This window comes from Saccopteryx bilineata, chromosome 2 (assembly GCF_036850765.1).
Source record: "Saccopteryx bilineata isolate mSacBil1 chromosome 2, mSacBil1_pri_phased_curated, whole genome shotgun sequence".
NCBI lineage: Eukaryota > Metazoa > Chordata > Mammalia > Chiroptera > Emballonuridae > Saccopteryx > Saccopteryx bilineata.
In genome coordinates this window covers 337,822,143-337,834,775 of record NC_089491.1, presented here as the reverse complement: position 1 = coordinate 337,834,775, position 12,633 = coordinate 337,822,143, and the positions used below count along the sequence as shown (strand labels likewise).

The following is a 12,633-nucleotide window of genomic DNA, read 5'->3' as shown; positions in this document are numbered from 1 at the left end:
GAACTGCTTGCCCTGAGAAACCAGAAAGCCCAGTATTCCATCACTTTCTGATCTCACAAGGGCCTGTCCTTGGCCCTCTCCAATGCCTACAGAACTTGTTCTTGGATGACAACCGATTCTCCAGCCTGTCCATCCTTTTCTTTCTCAGTGTCTATCTGTCCCCTCCTGACTATACTTCTTTCCCTACTGGTTATCTCTGAGAAATGTCAATGTCTCTACCTTCATGTTTCTGACTACCTTTCCCTGGTTACAACCACCATATACCCATGCGGACCCGAATCAAGTTCACCATCAACTACTACTGTGCAGGGATTGGGTCATGCTCGGCACTGGCCAGCCGAGTACACTAGCAATCTCAGGACTTGAATAAATATTACAACAAAGGCCGGCAGGGTGCTCTATCCACAGGGCACCCTTTTTTGTCGGTTCTAATGGGGAGCAGGAGAATAACAACGGTTTCCTTGGGGGCAGAGCAATTAGGTTGAGACCCAAAGTTGTGGGTTCTTCTGGAAAAGGGGAGGAAAGGACAGAAGAGAGGGTCAAGAATGGTACAGCAGGCAAAAGGGGAAACACGTACAAAATCTCAAAGGCAAAGGCGAGCATGGCCCATGGGGGGTACATCAAGAGTTCAAACTGGCTGCAGCATGAAGTGAGAAGGAGTTCAGGGCCTGCGACAAACACAGGCTGAATGAGTTAAGGAGCCCGCTCTCCCCTCAGCTGCAGAGTGGGCTGGGAAGGCCCCACACCATGCATCCTGGTACCACTGGAAGTCGACTGAGAGCTGGGCTCCGTGCTGTAGGCATCTCCCACTGCCCATCAGCAGCCTCTCCACCCCACCGTGACTGGTCAGACCCTCAGCGCTCTCCTCAACTGTCGGGAGCCGATCAACGACTGCTGGCTGACAAGGTCACAGCAGGAGAAGACCCACAACTGCTGGCTGACAAGGTCACAGCAGAAGAAGATAAAAAACTGATTGACAAAGTCACAGCAGAGAAGACCAATGGCTGTGGGGTGACAAAGTCACTGCAGTGAAGACCAATGGCTGCGGGGTGACAAAGTCACCTCAAAGGAAAGGCACAACGATACTTCCCCCTTTGACCTTTTTGAATTAATCTGGCCTTATATCCCCCCTTTTCTGGGTGTGTGCTATTATTTGTAGCACAGGGATAATAGTACCATTCTTTCCCTGTAGATTTGTAGTAATTTCTTTGGAAATGAGACAGAAGGTGTAAGTTCCACAGAAAAGCCTGTAAGCCCCTTGAACTGGGCTCATAAACATAAGAGGCTGGCTATGATATCCCTCATAAAGGGTTAAATTTGTAGGAGAATTTCTTCTTATTAATCATGTTAGAAAGAATAAAGTTATAACTTAACTAGTGTATGAATATAGTAAATGAATAAAGTTTAACTAGACATTAGAATCTTAGGTAAAGTGTAGTGGAGTGGCCTGTTGCGTGGCCTTGGATAGGAGTGCAGCTGGCTAGTAAAGAATGTTTTGTTAAAGGACTTGTTTTGTCACTGAAGGCAGTTGCTGGGTTTTTCTCAGTAAAACATTCTCATGAGATTTTTGTATTTTCCAAGAATAAGGAGAGGAATGTGGTGGGATTCATAGCAGCAATAGCAACTAATGCCTTCTGATATTATGTTGCTACTAGCTATCTTGCAGATGCACTCTATGTATCTTTAAGTAAAAGTTACTCTTAATACTATGTTAGTTTCTTAAATAGCAAGCCTTTTGTAGTCTTGTGGGAAAAGAATTAGGACACTACATGAACTCAAGGCTATTTGCCTGAGCAAGCGGTGGTCCTTTGCTAGTCCTTGATGATTTCGTCTGCTATCTCTTTCTGCGCCCTTGACTCACAACAACAGTAAAATAGAGTTATTAATTAGTACTAATCTTTTAGAAGTTTGTACTAATATTGTTATTACTATTCAAGTTATTGTATAATTGTACTTGAATAACTTACCACCTGATTTATAGTTTATAGATATGAATTAACTGTTATCTGGAAATATGTAACCACAGTGAAACTAAAACAATGATGTATTCAAAATACCATGTGATTGTAACTTAGTGTGTGTGCAGAAAAAGAAAGCTAGACCAGCATTTAGCGGAGATTCCTGGCCGTAAATGCTAACCAGAGAATAAAGAGAAAGAAAAGAATTCGGCTCTCTCACTCGAATTTCGCTGACGCCGTCTCCTCCTGTGGGATCCCTGGATCCCCCCCGGGGCTGGACCCCGGCACTCAACATGTCCAGCACCCCTACTGCCAGCGGATGCCCTTCTCTGCTCCTTTGGAGGCCAAGTAGGAACAGTCAGACATGATCTCCCTCAACGTTCCACACCTGCCTGGCCCAGGGCTTCTCATCTGGGTCTCAGAGAAAGCCTGCTCCTTCTCCACGCTCAGGCTCCCACTCGTTTCCGCAGGGAGCGTGCTCAGGGACCATCAATTTTGCCCTCTTTTGCCTGTGATTTCAACTAGTCACTGTCTGATGTCATTGGCCAGCTACGCAGCTCTGAGCCTCTTCTGCCCTAAAGCCCCCCTCCCTCCAGTCCTGCGTGTCCCATTATCTACAGCTGGCGTCTTGCTTCTTAACCAAGCTCCTCCAGGGTGGCCTTTTTTATCCTGTAGTTCCCCTTCTTCACCTCCCCTTCACTCTTCCACTCACTAGCTAGGCTTCTGCCTTTGCCCCGTCACAAAATCACACGGGCCCAGGTCTCTGAGGACCCGCAGACAGGCAAAGCCAATGGGCACCCTTCTGGCTTCGTCTCACTTCACACGCTGCCAGCAAAACCAGCCTCCGTTTCCAACACTCCCCTTGCCTTGGCTTCCCTACCACACAGCTCGTGCTGCTTCTGCTCCCCTCACCAGTCCTTCCCACTTTCCCTCCTCAAATCCTCCTCCTCCTCTGCTACTTCACCCTGTGAGTAGTGAGTTTTTTCATGCTCGCTGACCCCTGGAAGTGAGTTTTTTTTTTTTCTCCAAAAACTGAAATTAGTTTCAGTTACAGTTTTATTAACTTATAATCATGTTTGTTTGATAACCCATTTATGAAAACAAGAAGAATATATATTTGCCTTTTTTTCATGTTGCCTTACACATTCTTAAAATAAAATTTTTTTTTGTTTTTTGTATTTTTCTGAAGTTGGAAACGGGAGGCAGACAGACTCCCGTATGTGCCTGACAGGGATCCACCTGGCACGCCCACCAGGGGGCGATGCTCTGCCCATCTGGGGTGTCGCTCTGTTGCAACCAGAGCCATTCTAGTGCCTGAGGCAGAGGCCACAGAGCCATCCTCAGCACCAACTTTGCTCCAGTGGAGCCTTGGCTGCGGGGAGGGGAAGAGAGAGAGAGAGAGAGAGGAAGGAGAGGGGGAGGGGTGGAGAAGCAGATGGGTGCTTCTCCTGTGTGCCCTGGCTGGGAATTGAACCCGGGACTCCCGCATGCCAGGCCAACACTCTACCACTGAGCCAACCGGCCAGGGCCTAAAATAAAAATGTTTGTACGATCGTACTCAGGATGGTCAGGGGGCACGAGGACGTACATGAACGTTTGTACTCAAAGGGTTACACATTGACCCCCAGGTTCTCACCTTGGCCCCCCTCGCCTCTCCTCTTCTCTTCCTGGCTGCTCGCACACACGCTGATGCCGATAATTCTTCCCACGTATACTCGGAGCCTTTTTCCCTGTCTTTCAGTCATAGGACTCATATATCCCACTCCTTAATATACAGGTCCACCTATTCCTGTTTTTTATTGTGGCTAATGGCTTTAATATCCCCCTATGCACCCCCCGAACCATGTCACAGACCAGCAGTCACCCCAGATTGCTAATATTCAATTAGTAACCGTCCCATCTCAAGTATTTTACATGTTTTCATCTGTAGCTTCCTTTCTATTTCCACTTCCACTGCCTTAATCCAGACTCCTGTCTCCCCTCCAAAGACATCAATGACCTCCTTGCTTCTAACCTGATCCCACTCAGCTGCCAGATATCCATGTCCGAACACAAAAGCACAGAGCCCTCCACAACCTGGTCCCCACCTCGGCTGCTTTTTCTGTTCTTGCCTGTACCTCTCATCGGTGAGAAGAGCTGCTGTCCGCCTGCCCGCACACCACCTCTCCACCCAGACAAGCGCCTACTTTCCTCAGTCTTCTACAATCCCTGCAACCCAGCCGTCACCTGTACACGGCTATACCTCACGTAATGAATAGCTCTGACTTACGTTCTTCTCCCACCTGGAGAGGGACCATGCATGTCCTCAGTGACGTTCCCACCATATTCTATTTTTACTGTTGCTATTACTGATAACAGCGATAATTTCTGAAGGGGCCTACTCTATATCAGACACTGCAGTAAGAACATCAACACAGTTTCTCACTAAATTGGATGCTGGTAACTATCCAATGAGTAGCCATTATTACCCACATTAGTTACTGGGAAAGAGAGGTTTTCATGCCCCATATAGTCAAAGAGTGCGTCCTACATAGCAATCATTCAATGAGTGTTCGTTCAATGAAGGCTAAATTAGTTAAATCACTTAATGGGCTGTAGTTAGCAGATAAAAACACGGAAGTTATTATTTGTATTAGTGACAGTATAAACGATGTGTTATGCTAAATATTTTACATATAGAATCTCATTTAATTATCACAACTCTCCTATGAGATAGGTGTTATTATAATTCATATATTACAGATGAGACAGAGAGAGGTAAAGTAGCTTGCTCAAAATCTCACAGCTAACAAACGGCTTTGCACAAAACCAAAGACTATTCTCAACAGCTGGTCTGCACTGCGTCCCTATAATTCATAAGGGCTACGGAGGTTTGAGGCTAATTTGCATTAGAGGCACTCAGTAATCACTGTGACCATCCTGGCATTATAAAGCTTAAACAGGCTAAAACATGGAAAGTAAGCACTGAACATAAAAGCTCAAATGTTTCCTTTTAAACTCTACAGTTTATTCAGTACATTAAAACTTATGAGATACTGTAAAAAGCTAAAATAGAACGTAAAAACACAAAATAAATATGAATATTCAGAACGTGTATGAAAGAATTAATAAAGTTTTCTTACATTCATCCTATAAGCCAAAAAGAAATAACTATATGTAGTTCAAGTCACCCCCTCCACAGTTTGTTAATGGCGACTGAAGGCAGGTGAACAGTGGTACTAATGAATCCCACAGCTTCAGAGCACGCGTTCATTAGAATAATAGTGAACTGGTGAATCATTTGTGAATCCCTCTGGGGTGGAAGCTGGTGGAAACCACACAAACATCTCGAAATTGTAAAAACACTGCTACAGTTACGCAATAGTAACTGCTAAGGGTTGCAAAGTAAATCAAAGGGTGAACCAATAGAGAATAATTTCCTATAAAATCCACTTTAAACAAAACTAAGGCATCACCAGCCCACGTAAAAGGGAGGTAGAAGAGAAGGAAAGACAAAACGAAGGTGTGAAAATGGGCCAGATGTTGAAAGTGAACAAAAGGACGTTACAAAAGAAGGGAATCAAGTGGGGTTGAGTGTAAGTGGTTAACGGTGGAATCAGAATAACAGAAGACAAAGCAAGTTACTGAGGGAGAAGAAGAATAAATAAGACTAATAAGGACGAGGGCTTGGCTTCCAGGAGGACAGGTGACTAGGGCAACGTGCAGAGGGTGCAGAAAGGGGAAGCCAGGAGAGTATCACAGAAGCGGGGTACTGGAAACATCCCGTTTCTCTGTCATATCCACTTCCGAAAAGAATGTGAAGCAATTTAGACTACAGAGGAAGAGGAAGAGGAAGAGGAAGAGGAAGAGGAAGAGGAAGAGGAAAGGGGAGGGAAAAACCTATCTAAAGAAAAGCTATTGAAATTAAGAAAAATACTGATTTGAGTTTCCTGGCAGCAACAAAAAGAGGGAAACCTAACAGTTTATTGAAAAGAAGCAAATCAATCTGCTTGCAAAAGAAATGGTTTTGGGTGGTGGTTAGAAGAGGCACTGTATTAATGTGAGTTTGTATGAACATGGAAGGTAAAGCCCTTACTCCAGTAATGTAGATGGAATGCTGGGAGCATTCTCTACATCCTAAAATACCCCCAGCTGGACTGTGTTGCTTGATATTTATCATAAACACCTGGCAGAAGTAATAGGTTAAACTTTTAAGTCACTTAGTGTTTGTGGAGGCACTTCTCAGATTATTTCAAAAAAGTAGAAAATAGTAATAAAGTTTTTTCTCTAGTGAAAAGAGGAGAAAGGGACTTCTAATTAGGCGAGAGCATTGGAGTAACTTCAAATTCATGGGGGAAAAGTGCCAAGGATGTCCGAGACAGAACCCTTTCTATTCACAATTATTGTCCAGGTATTAATTTTGACAAAGTTGAAACCGTAAGTTCCATAGAACTAGATAATTTTTCATAACGACGCTGTATAACTTAAGAAAGCAAATGTGCGAACGAAAAATAAAGGAGGTACTTGGGGAATATTTCAACAAGGGGCGAGGAAATGGGTAACAGAGGTGGGAAGAAAAGAGGGGGAGCCCAGGGTGGTGACCGCGGGAAAGAGGGTGTGTGTGGGAGGCGGGGAGGGTGTGGGGGACTAAGTGGTGAAGGAAGGAGACCTGCCTTGGCGTGAGGAACACACAATACAGAGTACAGAGGATGTGCCGTGGAACTGTGCACTTGAAACTTGTATAATTTTGTTAACCAGTGTCACCCCAATAAAGTAAATAAATAGGAAAAAAATTAAATATAGTAATAATAAAAAACAGGGGCAACCTCGGAGCTGTAAGAGGCACCCCTGGAGGCAAAAAGCCCAAGGAATGGGGCAAACACAGGCTAAAAAGGGTGCGTGGGGAAGCTGCCCCTGAAGGAGCAGGTCCCCAGCGCTGGAGAAAAGAGCGAGGGGGTGAAGAATTGGGGGGTGAGGTGAGGGGAGGCACACCTCCAAATTCAGGGTCTCGGACTCGGAGGACTCCTCGGATCCCATTCCGTCCTCGTCCTCGTCTTCGTCCTCGTCCTCGTCCTGGCCCTCGTAGTCCTCTTGCTCCAAGTCCTGATACGGGTGAATGAGCTGACGGAGCAGGAAGGAGGGTTTGGAAGTACTTCGCCGTCTCTGCCCCATGGGAAACGCAGCCCAGTACTCCTTTTCCGAGCGCAATGAAAGCGACTGGAGCCGGGTTCCCAAACCGCTGGAGCCCCTCGCGAATAAGCTGGGCTTCGGCCTTTGGGAATCTCCCCCGAAGGACGCCATCCTTTTTACCTGAGTTGCCTAGGAGACTGACTCTTGGGGCAAGGCTCCGCAAGGGATTCTGGGGGTTGTAGTCTTCGCTCCTGCTCGAGGCTTCGCTCTCAGCTCCACCTGGTACACGACTTCCCTTTCCTTTTTGTCTGCTTCTTCGGGTTTTGTTTTTTTATTTTAATTTTTCTCTCGCTACCTCCTTCGATCTCTGGCTTTGTTTCTTTTCGTTTGTCTTTCTCGTTTTCATTTCTTTTTTCTGCACCACCTTTTTTTGGTCTGTTTTCTCCGGACCTCGAGGCCCCCTTTAGAGCTTTTTCATCTCACCTGTGAGCCCCCATCCTGTTTAATTCACGAAGGCTCCTTTCGCAGAGTCGGAGTTTGGAAGTGTCAGATGTCTCTCCGTACTCTGTCCGAACGCCAATAACCCTCAAATTTTTCTCCCTGCAGACAGCCCGACATGGCTCCCGACCTAATGGTCTAAATTGCGTTGCAGATCTTAAAGAGAAACTACCAGTCAACAACCAAACAGCTAATTTACAATTAATTCACATTTTTCCCCTGGATATGAAAAGCCAAGTCCTTGGGGAGAAAAACTGGCAGTGGTCGAATAATCCAATCCAGAGACATAAAAGAAAAAAAAAATGACTCAAATTGACACTGTATCTGAAAACTTCTGAAAAGCTATTAGCATCCCATACATAACTGTATTAGTCAAGTGACCTGCACTGGTAATTATTTTTGTCTTTTTGCATAGTTCCTCTTTGCAGTTTTGTAGAATACTCTTGCAAGATTACAATGCATGATTTTACGCTAATGTGATTTTATGTGGCCCAAATCCCATAGCTTTAAGCTCCACCAAGTAGACTACAGAAAAGCAGAATGAAAATTAGAGTAACTATTATTGTCAGTGACGACAATAGGGGTCCTTGCAGGGAAGTCGTCCTTGTTCTCCTGGCCTCACAGGGCCTTTTCTCCATGCTTCAGTGACAGCAGTTACAAGTACAAAATGACCCTGTCAATGGCTGTCAGAGAAAGAGAAAAAATGCTATGGACACCATCCATTGACTATTATCTTTCTCAGTCTGGAGGGACCGTTAAAACTGACATAAAGCTTTCAGAATTACCTTCCTTCGTTAGCTTAATAGTCATAAATATAAAGGCCACAGTGGAAGTATCTCTGTTAGGTGCATTTTGTGGCTTGCTTGCTTCATTTCTCCATGGGCAGAGATTCCTTCAAAGGGCATTTCCCCACTTTCACCTGCCTAGGATCTGGCTCTAGCTAACTGATATAGGAAAGAGGAGGCAGGGTATATAAAAATGGAAATACAGTATGTTTTTTTAAAAATAATAATCAGCATTTCTAGCAAAGCAAGTTTTTCCAATGTCAATCTATTAAGGAATGTCCTTTAGGGACAAAACGCCCCCCCCCAACCACCAGACTTGTTTGCCGCTGAGCAAGAATGAGAATCTAGACCTATTGTTGCTCCATCTTTGCTCTTGCTAGTTCACCTGAATTCTTTCCAGGCTGAAATTCCATCAACGGAATCCCTACATTGGGATTCTGGTCATGAAAATTTAGGACACTGCTTGTATAAAAGTTATTTTACCAGATAGAGAAGACAGAATTAGGGATAATAGGGTTCTCTACAGAACTAATAGGAGATAAAATACAGGAATTAGCTTACATGATTATGGATGCTAGAAGTCCCATGACCTGGCAAGCTGGAAACCCAGGAGATCCCATGGCATAAATTCTAGTCTGAGAGAGGAAGAAGACAGATGTCCCACCTTCACAGTCTTTTTGTTCTATCCAGGTCTTCAACTGATTGGATGAGGCCCAAACACATTAGGAAGAGTTACTTGCTTTACTCAGTTTACTGATTCATGGTAATCTCACCCAGAACACTCACGAGTGCACCCAGAGTAATGTCGGACCATGTCTGGGCATCCTGTAGTCTACTCGGGTTGGCACATCAAATTAACCATTGCAGAAGGTGACGCTAATGGGTGGTTTCTAAGGTGGGGACAGAAAGTAACTACTGGAATCTGAAAAGCACAGAACAGGCCTCACATCTCTGTCTTTGCACCAGTCACACTGTCCAGTCACAGGGCCTCGTGGATGTTCTGCTTGAACCTCATCCTCCACTTCATACTGTACTGTCTGGAGAGCACTCTTGCCCTCCTTAAGGTCTATGGATGATACAAACCATTAAGAGTATTTAAAAGTCTAGGATGCACATAGAAATAATATAATATAATATAATATAATATAATATAATATAATATAATATAATATAATATAATATATAATCATGATAATGATAATCGCCACAAGCATGAAAAAGTACAAGTAGACAAGAGGTGGCTTTGGAATCCCCTCCCCTTCAAATGATACATTATTTCTTCAGAAGTGAGAAGAGGATGGCAAAAAGAGAAATCATACATTGACACAAGTCCCAGGGCCTTTCAATGAGTCATAGGACTCTGGCAACACACACATCTAGAGAACAAAAATCAGTAACCGTCAGAATAGCATCCAATCCTGACCTGTAGCCTGTTACTGCCCAGGTGAGCCAATTTCTGTTTGAATTATTCATCTGCTTCATAAACAGTCTTGCAGATATGAACAGCATAGTATGAATATTCATCGTATGTTCATTATAAATAAATAGAGGCTTAGGGCATTTTTCAAAGTTCATTCATTATTGAAATCCCCAGCTCTCGCTCTGTCACGCTTTGCTATTTGTCCCTGACCAAATCAAGTTACTTGTGAGTCCTTCTTGATGGTGAATTCATTCAGCAAGTGATTTATCGCCTTCAGAAAATTATTCTGAAGAAAAATCAAGTGGAGAAAATTGATTTTAACTATTTAGGTACTGTTTTCCTACTACAGCTTTTTAAAAAATCGTGGCAAGCCTGATCACACAGTGGTGCAGTGGAAAAAGCATTGGTCTGGGATGCAAAGGACCCAGGTTCCGAACCCATAGGTCACTGGCTTGAGCACAGGCTCATCCGGCTTGAGTGTGGGCTCACCAGCTTGAGTGTGGGGTCGCTGGCTTGAGTGTGGGATAATAGGCATGACCCCATGGTTGCTGGCTTGAGGCCAAAGGTTGCTGGCTTGAAGCCCAAGGTCCTGTCTTGAGCAAGAGATCACTTGCTCTGCTGGAGCACCCTGATCAAGGCACATATGATAAAGCAATCAATGAACAACTAAGGTGCCACAATGAAGAACCGATGCTTCTCATCTCTCTCCCTTCCTGTCTGTCCCCCCCCTTACTAAAAATAAATAATAAAACATTTTAAAATGGTGGCAAAATATACATACCATAACATTTAAAATCATAACCTTTTCTTTTCTTTTCTTTTCTTTTGTATTTTTCTGAAGTTAGAAGCATGGAGGCAGTCAGACAGATTCCTGCATGCGCCCGACTGGGATCCACCCGGCATGCCCACCAGGGGGCGATGCTCTGCCCATCTGGGGTGTCGCTCTGTTGCAATCAGAGCCATTCCAGCGCCTGAGGCAGAGTCCATAGAGCCATCCTCAGCACCTGGGCCAACTTTGTTCCAATGGAGCCTTGGCTGCGGGAGGGGAAGAGACAGACAGAGAGGAAGGAGAGGGGGAGGGTGGAGAAGCAGATGGGCGCTTCTGCTGTGTGCCCTGGCCAGGAATCAAACCCGGGAATCCCGCACGCCAGGCTGATGCTCTACCACTGAGCCAACTGGCCAGGGCCTCTTTTGTCTATTGTTAATAATGCTGCCATGAACATGGGTGCGTGGAGATTTTGCTTTCAATTATTTTGTGTGGGTTGTGGGATCATAGAATTCTTTTTAAGTTTTGAAGGACTTGCCTTGTAGTTTCCCATAGCAGCTGCAACATGAACAAGGGTTCCAATTTCCCGACACTATCCCCAACACTTGTTCTTTTCTGAGTTGTTCTTTTAATAGTAGCCATCTTAATGGGTGTGAGATTATAGCTCTGTTTTTGGGGGGTTTTCTAATGATTAGTGGTGTTGAGCTTTTTTTTTTTCATTAGTTTATTGGCCATCTGTATGTCTTCTTTGGAGAAATGTCTATTCAAGTCCTTTGCCTATTTTTAAATCAGGCTGCTTGTTTTTCTATTGTTGTTGAATTGTAAGAGTTCTTTATATATTCTGGATGTTAAATTATTTTTTATCAGACATATGATTTACAAGTATTTTCTCCCCTCCTATGGGCATCTTTAGCAAATTTCCACCTTTGAGATGCTGGCTGGTATATAGAATTTACTTGGGGAGCAAAACTTGGGTTTGCAGCACAATAATGCCTTGCCACCTTTCCCTTCCCTCCCTCCAAACAAATACTGGTCTACTGATGTCACCAGGACTGATCACCCACCTAATACCTGATTAGAGAGAATAAATATGGAAACTGAATACATTTCATTGTTAAACAGGCCTATTCATTAATGTATTAATTGAGAGCAAAAGAGCATACACATTTTAACAATGTGACAAGGTGCAGAATCTAAGCTATAGGCTGTCAAAGCTACAACTCGGGGCTCATTCAAAAATCCAACCGTCTAAAGTGAGGAAACATCACAGTGTGCCTAATGTATGGAAATCCAAAATAGGGACAAGGTGACCAGTGCTAAGCCTGAAGACTGCTTAGAAAATTGGACATTCTCCTTAAAGTAATTCTGGGAAAGACACAGCTCTTGGAGAAAAGCAGCAAATTGAAGAAAACTGATTCCATAAGTCTTGAAATACTCTACCAAATGGAGGAACAAGACCTCCCTCTCCGGGAACTACAGTTAAAAAGAGAGCTTGTCAGGAGAGGCTGAGATAAGAAATTTATGACTCAGCAAGAACTGACAGCCCCTCAGAAATGAAATGTGGGTCAGAGCCGCAGCCCTCCCTGTCCTTCCTAATGCCTCCTCAGAGAGTAGTTTTGTTAACTTTGCAGCCATCCCTTAAAAAGGAAAATGAATATCTCATGCCCTCATCACAACACTAAGAGGGGTCATGATTTAGTTAGCAAATGGCAATCTCCCTTTGTAATTTACACACCAGCCCCAGCTCCTGGATTCCTGGAATCTCCCTTAAGGAGATATGATAAATAGGAAAAGGTGCCTATGTTAGCTCATGGTCTAGTAGGAGAAAGTGAACTATGCACAGATGATTCAAAAGGATAGGTGGGTTTTGTGATACAATGTGAGATGCTACTGATGGGGTTTTGGACCAAGAGCTAAGGGAAAGCTGAGGAGGCAGGGTTGGTGACACTGCCACATAGGGCTCTTGGAACTGCGCCAGCTAGTGGGCTGTGGGGTCCCTGAGTGGGAGCCTGGAATTCCAAAAGTGTCTGCCTTCCACCTAGGCCAAGGACCCCTTTGGGTCAGTGGTGTAGCGAACATAACTGTTGCCTTGGGCAC

The 12,633-nt window shown here is 44.4% G+C and overlaps 1 protein-coding gene across 2 annotated transcripts in view; it reads right to left on the bottom strand.

The window, feature by feature from the left end:
• The window catches only part of LOC136323430 (leucine-rich repeat and guanylate kinase domain-containing protein-like), a 110,286-nt gene extending 103,115 nt beyond the window's left edge, over window positions 1-7,171 (bottom strand). For both annotated transcript variants that reach the window (XM_066255267.1, XM_066255268.1), the window contains exon 1: window positions 6,930-7,171. In XM_066255267.1, the coding sequence (XP_066111364.1) occupies window positions 6,930-7,109 (180 nt within the window). In that variant the 5' untranslated portion in view covers window positions 7,110-7,171. The remainder of the gene's footprint in view (window positions 1-6,929) is intronic.
• Between the last annotated feature and the right edge of the window lie 5,462 nt (window positions 7,172-12,633).